Source organism: Myotis lucifugus, unplaced genomic scaffold (assembly GCF_000147115.1).
Source record: "Myotis lucifugus unplaced genomic scaffold, Myoluc2.0 scaffold_3, whole genome shotgun sequence".
Taxonomy (NCBI): Eukaryota; Metazoa; Chordata; class Mammalia; order Chiroptera; family Vespertilionidae; genus Myotis; species Myotis lucifugus.
This window is the reverse complement of record NW_005871051.1, coordinates 8,750,376-8,772,431: the sequence shown is the minus strand read 5'-3', so window position 1 is coordinate 8,772,431 and position 22,056 is coordinate 8,750,376. Positions and strand designations below refer to the sequence as shown.

The 22,056-nt window shown below is 36.3% G+C and overlaps 1 protein-coding gene across 1 annotated transcript in view; it reads right to left on the bottom strand.

The window, feature by feature from the left end:
* The window catches only part of PARD3B (par-3 family cell polarity regulator beta), an 812,619-nt gene extending 797,167 nt beyond the window's left edge, over positions 1–15,452 (bottom strand). The window contains exon 1 of the mRNA XM_023760488.1: positions 15,393–15,452. Coding sequence (XP_023616256.1) covers positions 15,393–15,395 — 3 coding nt within the window. The 5' untranslated portion in view covers positions 15,396–15,452. The remainder of the gene's footprint in view (positions 1–15,392) is intronic.
* Between the last annotated feature and the right edge of the window lie 6,604 nt (positions 15,453–22,056).

Here is a 22,056-nt window from a genome sequence, read left to right as displayed (position 1 = left end):
AAAAAATAAACAAAACACCCTAAAACTTAAGACTTATAAAAGAATCATTATAAGACATGTAGCCAAGATGAAACATGAAGGAAGAAAGAGTAAACTAGAATAAAACTAATATACAGGGTGTCCCAAAAAATGTATACATACTTTAACATCTGGTAGCTTAGTTTTAAAAATGAAATTTATTTTAATAAACATTGACTTTATAATTATTTAAAGTGTGCATATGCATTTTGGGGACACCCTATAGTTTCTCCATGTGTTGAATTTGAGATGCTTCCAGTTGATTAAGGTTAAGATATCCTAATAGGGGAATTAAAATATGGGAATGGAGCTCATAAAAGAGATTAGGAATAAGACATATGGAATTGTAAGTCAAATGTACAAAGTTAATGCTTGGAGTCAAGAAAATCATAAAGTACCTGGAGAATTAGAGAAAAATTTTATGGAGTACATCAAAAACAAAGCTAAGAGGGAAATTTATAGCATTGACTGCATTAGAAAAGAAGAAAGATCTAAAATCAATCATCTAAGTTTTCACGTTAAGTAACTAAAAAAAAAAAAGAGCAAATTAAATTCAAAGTAAGCAGGGGGAAAAAAGAAAGAAAAATTGAGCAGAAATCAATGAAATTGACAATGAGAAATCAATAGAGAAAAATCAATGAAACCAAGTTGAATTTTTTAAAGGATCAATAAAACTGATAAGCCTTTTGGACATGCTAACTAAGGAAAAAGAGAGAACTCAAATTACTAATATAAGAAATGAAAGAAGGGACATCACTACAGCTCCAATGGACATAATAAAAATAATAAAGGAATATAAACAACTCTATGCCCACAAATTTGTAACCTAGATGAAATGGACCAATTCTTTAAAAGACAATCTGTCAAAACACAGAAAACAATCAATAATCTGAAGAGAACAATATCTATTAAATAAGTTGATTTCATAATTAATAACCTTCCAAAACAGAAAGCACCCAGATCAGATGGGTTCAGTAATGAATCAGACAAACGCTTAAGGAGAAATTATACAAATTCCCACAATCGTTGTCAAAGAACAGAAGTAGAGGGAATATTTTGTAACTCATTCTATAAAGCCAGCATTACCCTAATCCTAAACAGTTGGAAACATTAAAACTGCAGACCAATCTCTCTCATGAACATATGTGTAAAAATCCACAGCAAAATATTAGTAAATTGAATCCAACAATATATACAAATAACTGTACACCACGACCCCCAATTAATATTTACCCTACTTATGAAAGGCTTGGTTAACAGTCAATAATCAATTAATGTAATCCATCCTATCATTAGGCTAAAAGCAAACCTCAAAAAAATCACATGATCATATCAATACACGTAGGATACAATACCCAGTCATTAAAAAAAAAACAACTCTCAGTATATTAGGATTAGAGGATAACGTCCTCAACTTCATAAAGAACATGTATTAAAATTACCTAATTTTAATCTTTGCTCTCATCTCTCTAGGCTCAACTCAGAGAATTAATTTCTCCAATTAGAATTACCTTCTCCTTTTACTATGACCCCACATTACCTTGCTCATGCTTTGCTTATATCTATTTCATTTTGCCTCTATGATCAGTTGTTAGCATGCTTCATTCTCAAGTGTATGTGCAATATCTTCATCTTCTAAACATACTCCTTTTACTTCCCCAGTCCAGAATTATAAAACCAGCATGAGTTCATTAAAACTGCAGACCAATCTCTCTCATGAACATATGTGCAAAAATCCACAGCAAAATATTAGTAAATTGAATCCAACAATATATACAAATAACTGTACACCACGACCCCCAATTAATATTTACCCTACGTATGAAAGTTATAGAATGAGCTTTAGGCTCTATGCAAAGACCAAGTTATAGTCACAGAATTCTTGAAGAGTTTGATATTTCTCACATATTGCCCAAATGTTCCCACAATGCCCTCAAAACCCTCTAAAACTTGGTAAGAACTACAACAATCAACGTCACAGGTCAATGCTAAAGCTCATTTCCCAGTAATTGTACTTCCTTGCAACACTGTTTTATTATGAAAATTACCAATTAGATGTCATAGACTGATTCATCAAAGTAGGAATTTAATCAAATTACTTCATCTTGCAGATGAGGAAACTGAGGCCCAGATTAATTGAGCATATTTCCTGAGGTCACAAAATTGGCCTCTGGTAGAGCCAAGATCATAGCACAATTTTTCTGAGATGTGGTCTAGTGAGTTGGCTCATGCTCTGTGTAAATTAGAAGGGTTCATAGGCATGGATAGCAGGAATGATTAGAATTTTATACCCACTGGTTGATGAATGTGGCTCACTTCCTCCAAAATGAGGAAATTTGCCATTGGGTGTGGGGCCACAGCCCTGAACCAGATGGCACAGGAAAGCCACGCCAGGAAGATTATACTTGTTCTGTTGGCAGAGCCCTTGCAGTCCTTTTAACAGGAGCCAAACAGCTGTAGGGTGGGGCATTCTTAGGCAGACTTCTGCTTTCATATGGTCAACAGCATAGCCTATTCTTCAAGACTCTGCCAACACCATTCAAAAATTTTAGATAGGTGATAGATATATAGATAGATAGATAGATAGATAGATAGATAGATAGATAGATAGATAGATACATACATACATACATACATATATACATAGATAGATACATAGATAGATAGATAATAGATAGATAGATAGATGATAGATAAAAATTTTTTTTCAAATCCTAAACTGGGGACATTTTGTACTTTTTAAAGAATTTTAAAAGTCCGTATTAAAGAACAAAGTAAAAAAAAAATCAAGAAAACCACAGTCATAAACACAATTAATATACTGCAGGGTTTAAGAAGCCACTCCCCCAAAATTCTTTTTTTTGTGCACTGTAAATATTTACTACATGAATAAAGAGATTTAAAAAAACAATCATTTCAATCAGTTATCAAATTTTTTAAAATCTTTATTATTGAAAGTATTACATTATATCCCCCTTTTTTCCCCCATTGGCCCCTTCTAGCCCACCTCTGCCCTGCTCACCCCTGACCCAAGCCTTCACCACCCTATTGTCTGTGTCCACGGGTTATGCATATATGCATACAAGTTCTTTGGGTGATCTCTTTCCATCCACCGACCCCTGCCTTCCCTCTGAAATTAGGCAGTCTGTTCCATGCTTCTGTGTCTCTGGTTCTAATTTGTTTATCAGTCTATTTTGTTCATTAGATTCCACATATGAGATCATGTGATACTTGTCTTTCTCTAACATTTCTAAATCAGTACAAACATTGTCTCTGCAATCTTCTTCATGAGAGCAATGCTAAAAGTTGCTAAAACTGAATCCAGCAAATACTTACATCAAATATTCACATATGCCAAAGTTCCTATTGAATACAGGCTTTAAAATCGATGCCCAATAAACATGATAAAAAAATAGGGTAAAGAAAGGGAGAGAGCTAGAGGATACTGATCACTCCTTGAACTGCCTCATTCTCCCTCATCCTGTATGTATTCACTAATGAGCACAGGAGAAAAATTCTTACTGCTACAGCCATCTGACATGCACATATGTAAAAGAAAACTATTATCAGGAAATATAGCCAAAGGAATCAGGCCTGCTAATGAGTTCATATTCTCAGAAGCTATTTGCCTTAGGTTCTTCAGGATGGATTTCGCCAGAGCCCATAGGAGCTTACTGTATAAGGAAAGTTCCTTAAAAACCAGAATCAATTTTTTAAATGGGAAAATAAAAATATCCTTTCCTAAGTACTTTTATACAATGCATTACCATTCACTATCATGTCAAACAGGAAAATCAGCATTCTTCAGTACATTAGACCAATGAGCACAAGTTCACTTTTAATGACTAACTTACAGGGAGAGTGGTGTGCATTTAGCTACGCCCAGCTGGCAAGAATTGTATTTGCTTTATGTATTTGCAGGCCACAGTTTCTACAGTTCATTTGGTACATGCACACATAATAGATACTCCCAGATGAAAATAAAGGTATTTCTCCATTACTTGGAAAAAGTCTAGCATATGAGAACAAGCAATTGATACTTTAATTTCATATTCAGTTTTATCACCCCAGGTGTTTTTTGCCTTGTCATCTACTTTTGAGATTTGAAAAAAAGAATGGAGATTCACAGCCTAGTGCCTATAGGTAATAATACTGTATTGCACATTTGAAAGTTGCTAAGAGACTAGATTTTAAAAGATCTTATCATGCCGGCCATTTGTGGTTCAGTGATTGAGCGTCAACCCATGAACTAGGAGGTCACAGTTTCATTCCCAGTCAGGTCACCTGCCCAGGTTGTGGGCTCAATTCCCAGTAGGGGGTGTGCAGGAGGAGATATTTTTTTCTCTCACCATGGATGTTTCTATCTCTCTCTCCCTCTCCCTTCCTCTTTCTGAAACCAATAAAAATATATTTTTAAAAAAGATCTTATCACAAGAAAAAAAATCTAAAACTATGATAATGAATGTTAACTAGGTGTATTGTGGTGATGATTTCACAATATATACAAATATCAAATCATTATGTTGTAGATACATAACAAAAACATACATCAATTATATCTCAATAAAAAATAGAAATTATCAGAATAAAACCTACCCATTGGTATGATTAACCAATGAGCAAATAAGTGATTAGAAAGTAATGAGGTTAGAATGTATCAAAGAAATAATATTGGCCTCAAATTGTATGTGTATCAAATAAAAATCCCATCTAATTAAGGGGCCTATTCTCTGAAAAACATGAGTTTATTTGCTGTCATGTTTGAATATTGAAAAAAAGATTTATTGCATTTTGTTTCTCATCTGCTGTTCATTACATGAAGATGTAAAAATCTGTTTTACAACTTTAGCTCATGCACACATGCCAAACCACCACTTTTCTAAGGGCACCATTTCATTCTAGAATAATATAACTGTATGTGACAGCTAAAACTAGACCTGGTACATGTCTAAGTACCAAATGAATAAATTATTATAATTTTTAAAATAGTTGCTATCTACTAGTATTGTTTGTGACACATTGTGGAAGCTACTTTATTACACACAATGAGATTAATCTTCACTCCAACCTTTACAGGTAAACATCACTAACACTTTTACACAGACGAGGAAAAGAAGGCTCCAAGAGGCAGCACACCTCACACAAGGTCCGAGAGCTGGTAAGTGGCGGAACCACACCTGGAGTTTGCAAGCCCAGGCCTAACCCCACTTGTCAAGTATTGCACAGTCTATCCATCTGCCTTCAATCTCATGTTCACATTTTAAAACCAAAACAAACTAATTAGTGAAATGGTTTTCTTCATTTGGTAATGTCAACATAACTATTAGAAAAAACAGAGATGACACTAGCTTCCAGAAGTGTGCTTACCCTTAACACTTATAGGTCACAGTATGGGTGTAAGTTCAACAAATATCTTTAAGTACTGACGCTGTAACCAAGGACAGGGTTACAGTTTCACCAAAGCAGCATTAAAATTTGGTGGAAGGATGTCTGGACACAGAGCTCAGGATAAGCTATGAGGAACCTCAGGAAGATGATGAAACCCTCACAGCAGGATGGTAGGACAGGCTCTGATGGGCAAGACAAGAGGGGATGGGTGAGCCAACAAGTAAGACCAGGCTGGGGATAAGGATACTGAGGTGACAGCTCAGAAAAAGCTCAAGCTACTTACTCATAATGGCAAATTGAGAGGAAAAATTACCAAAATGTGGCAAATGTAAATGGAACTATTTGCTTAGTCTTGGTCCTTGTAAAAAGGGAGAAAATAGCATATTCCACTCCTTCATGGTATATAATGAAGTCATGGTTTGGTAATTGACATTTTTTTGAAAACTAATAAAGCTAGCCTGCCACATCAAGGAAAATTGATAGCATTCGTTGCCAATAATAAAATTCCAGCATTTAAATAAAAATTAGAGTTTTGGATAACTTGTATCACCTCCATGAGATTCACAGCTTCCCAATACTAAAAGATCTTTATGATAAGATTGGTGATGATATTATTTAACATAATTCTGATTCATACAATGAAATGTGTTAATACTTGCAAAATCTGCATAACATTTTACCAATATTTTCCAAGGGACAATTGTATGACATTACAAAATAATGTCTAAGTAAAAACATTCATTCAAAATTCAAGGTAGACCAATGGATTTTAAGTTAGTAGAGGATTAGAAGTTAATTGATATGGTTTCTGGTTGTTCCTTGCCAAAAAATCCTTAAACTACCACTTGTCAAGTGTTGGTGTAATTATAAAAAAGAATATACACAATATCCCAACTATATATCTATGTAAGATATATTATATCTGCCTTCATAAACCTCAACCAAAGGAGCATATCAAAACAGACTGAATGCAAAAATAAATCTGAGAGTCCAGCCATCTCCCATTAAGTAAGACATTAAAAAGATATGTGAAAATGTAAATAAAAATACTTTTCTCACTAATTTTTTTTTGTTTTGAAAAATAGTTACTGCTCAAAAAAATGTTATTTTTGTTACCATGCATTGGGCTTATTTATGAGTAAAATTTTAAAATAATTGAGATGTCTCAGTTTTAATGTCTAATCTAAAATATTAATAAATATAAGGCACATAACCTTAAGCTCATTGAGTTCCTCAAGGATTTAAGAGAGCAAAGAGGTCCTGAGACCAAATGTTTGAACACCCCTGTAGCAGAGAACTATATTCCAAAAGGAGATGGAGAGAGGGTGTCTGATTATCATGGCTTATTCTGCCTCTAGTCATTCAGTACTTGGTTTGGTTATTAAATATCTTGGGTAGACCTTTTTTTTAAAAGGGAAAGCAAATTGTAGCTGGGTTCACTCCTATGGGCTACAGAGACTCCAAGGCCTTCTACAGCAACATCTTTTTTTTTTTGCAGTATTATTTTGTATCACATTCAGGAGTATAGTATAGTGGTTAGACAAGCATACACTTGACTAAGTGGTCCCCTCGATATTTTCAGTGCCCACCCATCACTATACTTAGTATATTATTGACTATATTCCCTAGGCTATACTTTATATCCCCATGCCTATTCTGTAACTACCAATTTGTACTTGACACTCTTCCCAGGTATTCTTGTCTAGCAGGAGGGAGACAGAGCAAGTGGGAATGGAGAAGTCATCAGCACCAGGGTCACGTCTGGTAGAGCGCTGAGCACTCCCATCTAGGATGAATGATGTCACAGGATAATCTTTCCCAGGACATTCTTTGGGTGGTGAGATAGGAAGGAGGAAGGATTACTACCTGTTCCTAGAAACAACAAAAAAGCATGACTGAGGAGAAACTAAGAGCCTGAACAAGGTCCTTGGATCTACCAGTTATTAATAAGAGTAATAATGGCCAAGCACTAGCCTGACTTAAAAGGAGTCCTGGCCCAGCCAGCATGGTTCAGTGGTTGAGCATCAACCTATGAACCAGGAGGTCACAGTTCGATTCCCTGTCAGGGTACATGCCTGGGTTGTGGGCTCAATCCCAGTGTGGGGCGTGCAGGAGGCAGCTGATCCATGATTCTCTCTCATCATTGATGTTTCTATCTCTCTCTCCTTCTCCCTTCCTCTCTGAAATCAATAATTTTTTTAAGGAGTCCTGACCTGTAGAAATAGCAGGGGAATTAGATGGCAGAACTCTCTGATCAAAGCATCAACACTCAACCAGTCAATCAGAAGGAAGTATTCAGACTGAGAGGGAAGAAAGTCAGGTTTAAACTCCTACTGGACTGTTCCCAAAGTTCTACGACAATTTGAGAATTAGTGGCTTCATTTTTGACATATCTCACAAAGCAACATTGCATGTTCTTTAAATTCATTCATTAATACTTTAAAATTAAAGTAATATGAGTTAAGATCAAGCTAGATTTCAGTAACACTTTTCCCTAGGATTTATAAAAGATCACACTCTTGCTATTATTAGCAGAAATCAATTAGTTATTTTTTTAAATTTCTTTATTGATTAAGGTATTACATATGTGTCCTTACCCCCCCATTACCCTCAAACCCCCCCCCACTCATGCCCTCACCACCCTGTTGTCTGTGTCCATTGGTTAGGCTTATATGCATGCATACAAGTCCTATGTTCCTAAAAGAAAATAAAGGGCAAAAGAAATGTTATGGGGATGGAGCAGGGGTGATGTTACTGACAAGGAAAAGCAGTAACTTGTTTAAGGGAACATAATTTAGTACAGGAGTAGTCATTTCACAGATACACTTTGGGAACTTTAAGGAACCCAGATCAGCACTTAACTAGATGACACTTGATCTACTGATGATTTATTATATACCATCTGAACGCCTGCCAGCAACAGTATTGACATAACAGTATGTTAGCATCTTTTTTAGAGGCATACATTTCTATGTCTTATTTATTTTCCTACTCCCCTCCAACTTTGCATATTACCTGGCAAACTATAGGTATTCAATAAAATAACTTTCTTTGTTTTAAATGTTTAATGACTGGGGATGGAAAGGGAATATATTTCTCTTTAGGAGACTTAGAAGTAACTGTTGCTTTTCAAAAAAATTTGCAAAGACCAACTGGAAGGAGATGGTTAATTGCAATGATAAACATGGTTGAAATAGAAACTATTGATTGAAGGAGAAAAATTTCAGACAAAGGGAGACAACACAAGGGATGGGAATTTATAATTTAGAGGATCCAATATTCAATAAACATTTCTTGAATGACATCTTCCCTAAGGAGAACAGATGAAAAGCAAGTACATTATCTAGAGACTTCCCTGAGAGCAATCAGCAAGCACTTCACACCTCTTCTCATGCAAAGACCTTCAAGGTTGGAGGTGAGTTATCTGTAGGGGCTTTTTCAAGTAGAACCACATTGCTCTGAGGCTCCCACATAGACAGAAAATAGGTTTAGCTCAGAGTCTTCCAATCTGAGAAAAAGGATGACATTATTGTTAGAATTATATTAAACAGTAGCAGTTGCCAGTTTATGCTTAATGTGATAAGGAACTTTGGCTTGGACCTAGGTGTTGTATTGTAATCTTTTTCATAAATAATACCCAGTTTATGAAGACAGATTAATGTCAGTCAATATGGCTATTAAATAATGTATGAAAGTTCTTCAGATGATGATAAAATGGTCTCGATGCTACCATCCACATGTAGTTTAGTCTAGATCATAGTGCAAACCACAGCCTGACCCATTAAAAGTGTTTTTCTTGATTTGCACAATATTTTAAATATAGAAAATTTTGCATAGATATCTGATTTTCCAGCAGCTGTTAAAAAATCATGTAATCTTTCAAAACTGGGCCTGCATTTCAGTGTAAAGTAATCAAGTGGACCCATCACACTGCACACACTTGCACATAATCTGTGTACCCTCCACATGGCCAGTCTCCAATACTCCTTAATGCCTTCACAGGGTCTATTCGTTTGCCTTCCCTGTCCAGCTCCCTTGGGGTTGAGTTAAAGACCCCTGGCCAGGACAACTGTTTCATAGAGAATAAAAGAGGTTCCCTCTTCCCAGTGCCAGCATGGAAAGTGCCAGGTGAGAATACAGAAAAATGACTTCTTTGAGGCTATCTTTGTGAGCCAAGCATTAGTGTAATGGAATGCAATACTACTGTCCAATTTTGTCAAAATTACTAGGATTCTTCCAACTAAGTAATAGAACGCTAAAATCTCTGCTATTGATTATTCTTGAGGTCAAGAGCATTTCATAACACTCAAAGCAGTAACATATCTAAGAATGCAAATTGAGGACTTAGCATTTTCTGACATCAGCATATCTACACTGCTTACAGACCGAGAATGCTAAAACATCTCAGACAGCATGAAAGCTGGCCTGGCTACTTAAACTTTCAAGGACTAAGCCATTTGCTATACATACCTTCAAAGAAATGGAACCTAGGTAGTGCATTTTAATATCCAGAAGCTTTTAAATGTCTACAAAGATCATGAGGATTGATTGGGCACTTGACTATTTCTTCGCATAAGTTATTAGATAGGAATAAAATACTCATAGACACACTGATAATAGATTGCACCATGGAAATAAAAGTTGGGGTCCTTCAATCTGATGACTTCTGTTGGATCCCGGAGCCAAAGTGTTTTTAATAGTAGTAACTCACGTAATGGAAATGAATAATAATTACTTGAAACTAACATGAGCATTACCCATAATTTCTAGAAATCTATCTAATGATAAGAATGGTATCTCACTTGTATTAACTTCTCCAAGGTTTGAAAATAAAAGAGAAATAACTGTCCAGGGCATCATCTGGGGGTTCTGCAACAACTTTCCTTGTACCAGTCTTCAACCTCGAGGTAACTGGAAAAAGAATGATCTCTCATATTTACAAGAGGCAATGGCTTGCATAGTGACTACCCACAATGAAGAAACCACTTCTTAGAATTTTTTTCAGGCTTTACTATTTACTTCACTTTATTTATTTACTATGACCAAGAGATGTTTTAAAAACTTAGGGGCAATAATGAAAATCCTTTTTATGTTGTGCAGAATTCAATGAAGTAGGTAGGAAATTTGTATCTATGGAAATGTGAAAGAAAATGTATAAACCAACTCCACACCTAGCACTCAATCCTATACTTACTATTTAAAGCAACTCTAGTTTGCCTTTTCTCTTATGCAATATTTTGACAGGAAGAATTTTAATAGGGGGGGTCTTTTTTAATGGTTAGCCTTCAGAGTGTCTTTGAATAAAGGTCAAAATATGAAATTCCAGCATGTCCCAAATGCAAAATGGAAAGTTAATGTCATCTAGCAATCACAAAAATGATCTGCCATAGTATATTATTTTATAATAGTTACACATTTGTCTTTCTTTGCCAAATAGGTTTGGATCATGTCTAAGTGATCATTAAATTATTCATAGCTTCTAGTACAGGGCTTTGCACCTAGAGGTGTCAGTTAAATACCTAAATACCCCCTAAACATAGAAAATATGAAAAGCAAATGTATATATATATATATATATATATATATATATATATAGTCAGAAAGCTCTTATATTTGATTTTTTAATTAATAAATATTTTGTAAAGCTTCTTGAGATTTAACAGCATGTATCTTAGCTTAGCAAAATACATCATCGAAATAAAGTAATGGAGGCAAATTATGACAATATACACTCCTTAAATTAGTACAGTGAAGAGATTCAATTATTTTTGCTATGTATGATCTTCAGACAAATACTCATATGTAAGTGAGTAATCATGCTCTCGTTTGTTTCATGTAATGAGTTGGAAAAATATGGTCTAAAAAAACAGGGTTTAGAAAGATTTAAGCATAGCCTTCATTAAGCTCTCAACCAGTTCCAATTCTTTTCAATGTACCTTGGTTTCTCCAGCAAGAATTAAGTTATTAATCATCATTCTTAATAATAAGAAACAAAGATTAAGTATGAGCAAGTGTGAAATGATAAGGAACACATCTGGAGTAGATTCTTCTCCTTCTCCCCTACTTGCATAGAGTATATCTTAAGGAAGTGAAAACCAAGAGCAGAAACATAATTTTACTGGTTCTGAACCTTTGAAAGGGAGTTCAAATATGCCTTTTTATGTTTTTACCCTATTTCTTATGGAGGAATATTTTTGTTTTATGAGTATCATATGAATATACTGCAAATACATGCAGATCCAACTCTTAACATGAGTTATGATTTCATATACAATAAACCTCAGTTAGGATTCAATGTATTCTAATATTTTTAAATTGCATATTCTTAAAGAAAAAGAATATTTATCCTAGGAATAATCCTATGACAAACCCTCCACTTTTTCTTTTATTAGTATCCAATGTAAAAGTATTTTAAAATTTAATATTGTTCAAACCACCTAACAAGGGAAATATTTCTAATTTTGAAAAGTAAAACAAAAATATCTGCATTTATTTTTAAAAGAGTCATTAGAATTATTTTTCACTTTGAGTTAACACAGCAGTAATAAATATTAATAAGTTTATTTTTGGTAAGTAAAGATTTTCAAGACCACAAATGAAGGTAAAATGATCAGCAGGGCTGAAATGAAAGAAAAAAAGAAAAGAAAAGATCAACCAAAAGTATTTGTTGGATATGTGTTCCAGGCACTCAGAATAATGAAATGAAGGACTGATTGTCCCTGTCTTCAAGGAACTTTCTGTCCCTAAGTAGAGCTATGCCCCCATGAAAACATAACACAACATTTGGAAAAGAGGCATCCTAGACAGAATTCAAGGGAGGTAGGACTTGACTGGGTTTTGAAGGGTAGACAAAGATCACTGGGCAAAGAGAACTATCAAAGCATTCTACACTGAATGGGCTGTGTGAGCAAAGGAGTAGAGAAAGGGACAAGCCCTATTCAGAGGACAAACAAGTAAATTGGTGTTACTAAAGAATTCATGCAAGGGGCATGAGATCAGGAAGACTCCTAAAGGCTGGTAATCTAACAGCACCAACACATAAAATGTTGGACAATGGACCTTTGACTTCATCCTCTCAATCAGGGTCATTTTTCTTTTTAATAGGGTTGGCTCCAGGAAGGATTAGCAATCAACCTTTAATTTCATGCAACCATTGTATAAATGAACTTTCGTTGGAAAAGGTGTCAAAGAATTTGCAGTTCCTAATTTGAACAAGTAGGTGATTGGTATTTTCTTTTACAACTTCTCTTAAGTGATATAAGGAGTCAAATTTGCAAGAACATATTCAGTTCTATTTTAGACATGCAAATATCTGAGGTGGCAGTGAGATATTCAAGGAATGACGTCCTGCAAGTGTTTGGAGATGAGGGTAAAGTCCAGAACAAGACTAGAGCATTCATTGTAGGGAGGGAAGAACTGAATCTCCTGGAAGAGGATAAGCAGATAAGATGAAGTCATACCTTTCTCCAATACTGCGATGGTCTTGGTTAGGAATATATTTCTCAATCTTCTGATAAACGATGCATGTTTTGATAGCTATAGCCTCATACAGATGTCTGTATGCTACTATCACCATTGACAGGAATCAGAAATTTCCCTAATCACGCTAAAGAGTTTTCCAAGTGATTTTGGTGCAAGATTCCTCATAATGATATCTACTTAATCATTAGGAAAAACATACATCATTAAATTACTGTGGCTATTTCATCAGAAGCAACACTATAACTGTGTTTCAGATTCCCCATGGCATGGGGAAAGCCCACCCCAGCACTGTGTTGTCTGCACTGTTTCTATCCTCCTCCCACTGCTCCCTCCTCCTGTGGTCCAATCAATGGCTTCAGTTGGGGCCAGTGAGCCAGGGTCTGAGTCAGCGGTTCTCAACCTGTGGGACGCCAACCTGTGGGTCGAGACCTCTTTGGGGGGTCGAACAACCCTTTCACAGGGGTTACCTAAGACCATCAGAAAACACATATATAATTACATATTGGTTTTGTGATTAATCACTATGCTTTAATTATGTTCAATTTGTAACAATGAAAATATATCCTGCATATCATATATTTACGTTATGATTCATAACAGTAGCAAAATTAGTTATGAAGTAGCAACGAAAATAATTTTATGGTTGGGGGTCACCACAACATGAGGAACTGTATTAAAGGGTCGCAGCATTAGGAAGGTTGAGAACCACTGGTCTAAGTGTTGCAGAGACCAGTGCAACAATAGATACTTACATGGAGACAAGCTCAGATAGAATTCCATGTAGCTTTCCAAGGAATACTTTAAACCAAGAGGAATCAAAGGATCAAATGGGCCATCCAGTCTCATACATACAAGTTGTCAATTTCCACCCTACCCTTAGGTTTATGTTTGAACCAACTTAATTTCTAAATAAGGTAAAGCTTTATTTAGTAATTCAAGATAATTCAAGCCTCCAGATGTTTTTCTCAGAGATAATTTGATGATTTCTTCTTCTCTCTTATATTTCTAAATAGAAGAGTGTAAGTCATTTTGTGAATATTCCTTTTGATTTAAAGTCTTCCTTTTCAGATTCTAAGGAGAACTGCCATGTCTAAAAGGGAAATTTTATTAGACATCAGTTTTGTTTTGAAGTTCAGTGGAGGCTGATTTCTAAGAAATTCAAGCATTGGAAAAATCATTGTGATAACTGGTACTAAGCACACTATTTTCAGTGTTCTAAATACTGGACTGGTTCCCACAGAATGGATTTTATTGCTGTAATTACAAAGTAATGATAATTACATATAAACGTGTTGTTGAACCAAGAGTATGAATTACAACCGTGGTGTCCAAACACAACAGCAGGCCTGACACACACAGTCAACAGATACTCAAAGAAACTCCGGTTCCTCTCCAAAAAAGGGAGGGGCTAATCGAAGCATGATCACCTATATCAAACCAGGTTTAACTTACCACAGGCATGAACAACCATATGTATAACACTAATGTGGTACAGATCGTGTGTTTTTTTTTGTTTGTTTTTTATCAAGATTAAAAACAAACCAAAAAAATAGCTTTTTAACACTTAAGTGCACACGTCATCTATCCCCCACTATTCCCTCTCAGGAGCCCTTAGCTCCACCACCTTCTCATTACCCAAAAACACATTTTGCACATTCCTTCTTTCATTTTGACTAAATGTTACCAGTCCTTACAAGCTCCAACGAAGCACCTGCTCATCCTTTCCTCTGCCAGAGCAGAGCAGAGAGCTCTCTAGTCTAAGTTCATGTTGCATTTAGCCCTTGCTGCCTGTATTGTCCATTTAAATGCACCATCTTCCTTGATAACCTTTTGCTTTTTAAAAGGGCAGGGCCCATTCCTCCTGCTTCTTCAGTCACCCTACTACACCTAGCACAGAGCCTCATGTCTTTGTAGATACTTAATGAATATTTGCTGACTGCCTACAATGGAAGCATTCATCTTAGTGTGGTTCATTTGCTTACAATGGAGAGTCGGTGCATCAGTCAGGGTTCTGGCAAGAAGCAATGACACCCTCCAACTGAGTAATTCAAGAGAATTTAATGAGGGCCTATTTACAAACGTATGGCCAGGGTTTGTGGTAACCAAGAAGGGACAGTGCAGTACGTCAGGTCTAGTAACAAGAACTGACCATGTACCCTGAATGGAAAAGGAGAGAGAGCAGTTACCAGGATCCTGGAGAGGGTTCTATGACCTGATATACACAGCCAACCTGGCAGGGAGGGAACCAAGATACGGATTACTCTAATCATTCTCTCATTTTGCCTTATGTTCTCCCTCCGTGCACCTCCCACTGGCTGAACAGTTTGGAAGCCAGGCACCAGGGTACCTGTTAATGCATTTCAGGAGGGTCACCACCTTCCCGGACCTATGGTGAGGAGAAGGGTAAGTAAAGAGTGGATCTGGAAGGACAGTAGAGGGTACCCAGCTAAGACAGTGGGAACAGCAGGTAAACTGCAGACACCAGATTCAGACAGCTTGCACACCATCTCATATCCCCACCACTGGAACAGCACATCACTGGAGCTTTCTGGTATTGATATCCTCATCTGATAAAGATAATAAGAATATCTATCTTTAAAAAGCACCATTGACAGAAGTAATTTGATTATATATATAAAAATACTTATCACAGTGCCTAGTACAAAGCACTAAACAAAAGTTATCAATCACAGTAATATTTATTTTCATCCTTATTAAAATCAAACTTTCCTAGAAATTCTGTTCTGGAAATCCTGGTCTTCAACCAACCAGAACACTTAGAATATCTGATTTTTATGTTCTTCCCCACCTTCTGCTAGAAATGTCTATATGAATCAGATGAATTTTAAGACTGTATTTGGAATGTTTTCCTCCAAACTCCACCCCACATAGAAAACATTTTTGCTGTTCAGTTTCCCCAATCTCAGGACCCTGAGGCTTGGTCTCTGTCTGTCCTCTGCCCACTCTAGTTGGAGTTCCCAGAGTACTGTTGGCACCAATTTGTCAGAGACAATTTACAGATCATAGAGCCAGCCTCAGAAGAGTTAAAAAGACACTTGCCCAAGGACATCTTGTTGATGAGCACCAAAGTCAGCTGTCAATGGAGAACACATACTACACACAAGGTGTAATTAATGCATTGTCATTTGAAGGCCAAAAAATTATCTTAGCAGGGCTTCTAATAGCATAACAATAGAGTAATGAAATGGCTTAATGCTACATTCAACATGTCTATTTTCTTTTTTAAAAAATATCTATTTTTTATTGATTTCAGAGAGGAAAAGAGAGGGAGAGAGAGATAGAAACATCAATGATGAGAGAGAATCATGGATCAGCTGCCTCCTGCACGACCCCTAATGGGGATCAAGCCTGCAACCCGGGCATGTGCCCTTGACCAGAATTGAACCTGGGAACCTTCAGTCCACAGGCTGACACTCTATCCACTGAGCCAAACCACTAGGGCTCAACATGTCTATTTTCATTAGAACTGTGTAAAATCTTATTACTACAGTCTTGAATGGTCACACAAATACCATTTCCAAAGTCCAGTTTGCTCTAGATAACAAAATTACACTTAGCTAAAGCCAGTTTAAATATATATATACATGTAGCAAGCAGCAATACTCAACGTGTGAAAATCAATTCACTACATTGCAGTGCTAGATCGCAGCTCTCCAGTTTTTCATCTGCACCTGACCACATTCACTCAGAGGACCCAATTGGCATGCCTAATCACCGTTCCATAAAGCAGTAGATGATATCTATGAAATCATCTTCAGAAACGTACAGGGTTGCTAAGCAATCTTTAATGATGTGCTGGGAGATAGCAAACTTCTACCTTTATACGTGCCTGTCATGCAGCAGGCTCCTAACTCTGAAACCCGGTTACCACATCTTCAGTAAAGTATACATGTCACAATCAATTCTATAGAAACTGAGAAACCATTGCTTGTAAATTTCCAATTTTTTTTTATGAGCAAATGCACAGCTTGATTGCTGAGGGTGATGTTCATTTTTAAAATCCAGTCCCGGGTTTATTCCTTAGCATAGGATACAGACACATGTACAGCGTAGACATAGGTTAGCAGGAATAACGCCAGGAAAGCAGTTTTACTCTGCCTCCCTCGCTCACACCCGCCACCTCTACTGCCAGGGTCTTCCAGGACCTCACATCTCTTCTGCATCCCTCTCCTGTGCCTGCCCCACTGCAGTAAAATCTTCATTCTCCTTTTCAAAATCTAAGGAACCTTATAAAGTAGAGGCTTGAACTGTTTTGAAGCTCAAAGGAAATATTAAACCTCCAACAAATGAGCAATGTGCATGGTGGGGGGACTGGGTGACAGGGGAGAAACTGAGCAATTTGGTAAAGGTTTCATAAATGGTTGCAACCTCATAGAAGGCTATTCAGGAATGTAAATCAAGAGTAGTAAAATATTAATAGTTTTAACCTCATTGTTTTACTTCTGGGTTTTGTTTTGTTTTTTAATATATTTTATTGATTTTTCTACAGAGAGGAAGGGAGAGGGTAGAGAGTTAGAAACATCGATGGGAGAGAAACATCGATCAGCTGCCTCCTGCACACCCCCTACTGGGTATGTGCCCGCAACCAAGGTACATGCCCTTGACCAGAATCGAACCTGGGACCCTTCAGTCCGCAGGCCGATGCTCTATCCACTGAGCCAAATTGGTTAGAGCTACTTCTGGGGTTTTAATCTAAAGAAATAATCCAAAATATGAAAAGACTATATGCACAAAAATGCTCACCCTAAGTGTTTATAATAGTAATATATTAGAAATTGATAAATGCCTAATAATAGAGGAACATAAAGGAAATAGATAGGTTATGCACATATCTCAGATGGTATACATTTTTTAAACTGATGGTTATATCACATCTAGAGGTATATTAAATATGGGAGGAAATATAATGAACTGTTAACAGTGGAACAGGAGTACAATAGAGACTTTGTAAAAATTCAAAACAAGTATATCTTTAAAATTTATTACATTTTTACCATAAGAACAGACAAACTTATAAAATTTTTCTTTCAGTGTTCATTATAAATCCTATAAAACATAAATCTTGAGTTTATTGGTCATGTGGATATAAACAACTAAAATGTACTCTAGGCCCTGGATGGTTTGCTCGGTCGTTAGAGCATCGGCCCACAAACTTGGGTTCCATTTCTGGTCAAGAGTACGTAGCCAGGTTGCAGGTTCCTTAGCCCTGGTAGGGGTGAGTACAGGAGGCAACCAATTGATGTGTCTCTCTCACATGGATGTTTCTCTCTCTAGCTCTCTCTCTTTCCCCCTCCTCTCTCCTTTCCACTCTACCAATGGAAAAGATATGCTTGGGTGAGGGTTTTAAAAAAGTGTATTCTACAACAACTGTATATAAAAATAAATGGTGATGGGACCACAAGAAAAAAAAGACATAAGTAATGATGAGTATGAAAGAATAATACAATTATCTATTTCCTTTATTTTCCAAAGGTTTGTAATATGATTCTTTTATTTCACACTAGAAATAATTAAGAATAGCAACAATTTTTAACTCCTTATAGAGATGTAACTTTTGGTAAATTTCAAATGAGTGTTATGAAACTCTATATGGAAATATTGTAATGGTGTTTTACTAGTAGAAGCCCAGGCTACAAGGAGAAGGCCACTGCCAATAACATAGGTTGGCTATAAATGCTGGTAGAGCCAGAATGTGTTTGAAAAACAATAAGGTGTAAGTTTTGGTAATTATCATTGACCCATGATAAGAAATTAGAAAGAAAGCTAACCACAAGGAATCTAGGCTAGAATGAAGCAAGGCTACGAAACCAGAGGAAAGGACAAATTTGGGGCCTGTGAGAGCACAGGTTGGCGGGAGGGAACAGAACAGGGCTCCTGAAGGCAGGGCCAAGGAAGCACCTGTACAGCTAGGAAGGCGTGCTGGCCACTTTCCATGAGATCTCACGTGGATAAACAGCCCCAAGATAGAGGGGGAAACCGGTCCGAGTATATTAAAATAATTTTAAAAAAAATACCAACTGAATCTTTAGAGTCTTGGCTAAGAAAGCCTATGAGCCAAATATTGATAACAAGCCTAGCAACGCCCAGCACGTAACAGTGTGTCCAGCTCACTTACTTGACCTGTACTTGCCATTTGTTTCCATGTTATGAGGTCAGAACTCTGAAGTTAGATCTCACCAAACGAAAAGATTAGTTAGCTCTACCCACAAAGATACACTTCTGGCATCTACCGTATCCATGACACTGAACAAAAGAAATGAAGCATTACCAAAAAGAAACAGGCTTTTCTGTAAAGTCCCTTTTACTTTAATTCTCCCTTCTATATCAGTTTATATTATAAATCAATTAAAACAAAAATATGTAGTATTTAAGCCAAACAAATATTTAAGCCATTGAGTATTCTCCTCAAGAGAAATCCACAAACATATAAATCAAACTACAAGGAAGTTCAGTTAAAGAAGATAATTATGAAGGCTATCCCAGCAACCTAACAAAAAAAAAAACACAAAAAAATACCCTGTAAGAATAAACAAAACCTGACAAAAAAGCTAATCAAAAGTCCAGTGGTTCAAAAACACATTATTTTTTAATAAGATGGGGAAATTATTTCTATTATGATACATTAATAATTTACACAGTATTTTCACATGTATTATCTTCCATAAAAGACTTGGGATGTAGATTACCACTACCCCAATTTTACAAGACTGTAAAGAGGTGACGGGTACATTGGCAGAGCCAGACCTCTCCTATCCCTCATAGCCCTGCTATCACTCTCTTACGTAACCTGTCTTTAACACCTCCCTGTAGGGATGTGGCACATGGAACTCCGCCCAGTGAGGAACCTGCCCCTCACTGAGACTGAACTTGAAATTCCTTCTCAACATACGTAGCCTCAGGACCTGTGAGCCAGGCCTCTATCTCTTTTAGGGACAAACAGATAACACTTCCAAACAAATTATGTTAATTCTTTAGGAAGCAAGATATGTTAGAGAAAAGAGATGCAAATATAAAATCAAGTTAAAAAAAACATATCATTCTAAATTTTGGTTGAAAACATCAGCATAAACTCTAGAGGTACATTTGTTTCTAAAAAGCTCTATCCATTGGGAAAAAACCTACACACGGTGACCAACCCAGTAACAATGATTGCTCCTGGCACCTACATCATGGTTCGCCAAGTTCCATCTCACATGGAAAGCACCCAGAGCTCCATGGATAACAGTGAGCCTGGCCTGGGGTAGGGAAAGTACGTGAGCCTGGGAGATGTTGTCACAGCACAAAGCAAGGAAGCCTTCACAGACTATCAACTGCAGAGGCTCCCACTGGCTAAGCGATGAGGAAACTTAAGCACGGAGAATAGTGATAGGTTTATTACCCATATGTTCATAATAACATATTTTATAAGGTACCAAGACACTTCTGAGGATTCTAGGGAACCAACCCATTTTCTGAAAGCTAGCAGAAAAGCAAAAGTATCAAGTCTTCTATCTGTCCCTCAGATAGATGAAAATATCTCTCCTTAGTATTATTCCAACTAATAAATGAAGAAAGAATAATGAGATATAACCTTTTTGCAAACAAGTAATGAAACAATGGCTCTAGGCAATGATTATCCATAGCCACTAACATCAAAGAGAGAAATAACTATGTTATGTGACCTTAGATACATGAAACAGCTATGAAATATTCCTACTCCCCCCCCCCAAAAAAAAAAAATTGATTGAACTTCCAGGACAAATCACTTTAGAGAAATAGAGACACCAGAAAAACATGATAAACACAGAATGAAATAATGAAATGCAATCAACAAAAGACAGACTACAGAGAACAACAGAGGAAAAATGGTCCTGTTTCTTCAAGAAATAAATTGCAAGAACGAATAGGAGGGGAAAGGGAGACCCATATATAAAAGACTTACTAGTATAATGTGTGGGCCTTGTTTGAATCTTGATTCAAGAAAGCTAACTATAAACATATATGAGAGTGAAATTTAAACCTTGATCTATCTAGTGATAATGGCAAATTGTTCATTGTTTTTAAATTTGAAATGATATGGTGATACTTTAAAAAGAATCCTCATCTTTTAGGGACACATACAGAAACATTTATGAATGAAATATGACATCTGAGATTTGCTTCAAATTGAGCCAAGAATTTTGGGGCATAGGTTTCGTTTTCAAACAAGCAAAGTCAGGAAGTGGCTATGGTTGTAGTTAGACAGTGTAGCAGGGATATGTTTTTTTCTTATTTACTTATTTGTAAGTTGAAAATTTACCATAATTTTAAAATATACTTTCTTTATTAAAAATCACTCCAACTACTACAAATACCCATCCATCCTTTGTTTTAAACTCAGTGAGAATACATAAACCCTTTCGTACTGAGTGCTTTTATTTTTAATGTGATTGTCAATTTTATCTCCAAAATGAAAAGCTGAAGACATCTTCCTGAACAAAAACTAACATTAAAATATTAATATAAGCATGAACATTAATAAGTAGGAAATGTCCTATTATGTAACTCTTTTTATTCTACTCAAAAAATTAATATGATCATTCCCACAACAACAAAAAATTATAACTACAAGGTGAAAATGTAGATGTGCCATTACATAAAATTTTTATGAAATATACAGCATATCAGGAACAAATAATTACAAAGCAATTTAATTTTTACCAAAACCAAGATATCTACATATAAGAATAAGATATTAGAAAACACAAAGCACAAATAACACCCTTCTTTTCTATGAAAATTTGCCATCTCAAATAATTCATGTGTTTCCAAAATTTTTCAAAGTTCCCTAAGCATATAGTTACACATTTTTTTAATTGATCTTAGACAGAGTGAGAGAAGGAGGGAGGGAAGAAAGGGGAGAGAGGGAGACAAAGAGAGAGAGAAACATCGATGTGAGAGAGAAACATAGATCGTTCGCCTCCTGTATGCTCAGACTGGGGATTGAACCCACCACTTTCTGGTGTAAGGGACAACGCTCCAACCAACTGAGCCACAGGCCAGGGCTAGCTAACATATTTTTAAACCTCAATCCTTCACATCCCCTACAACCTTCTTATACTATGGTTACCCCCACACAAACCCCATTACCCTTGCCCTGTTATTGCTTTTCTTCACAAGCACAGCTAC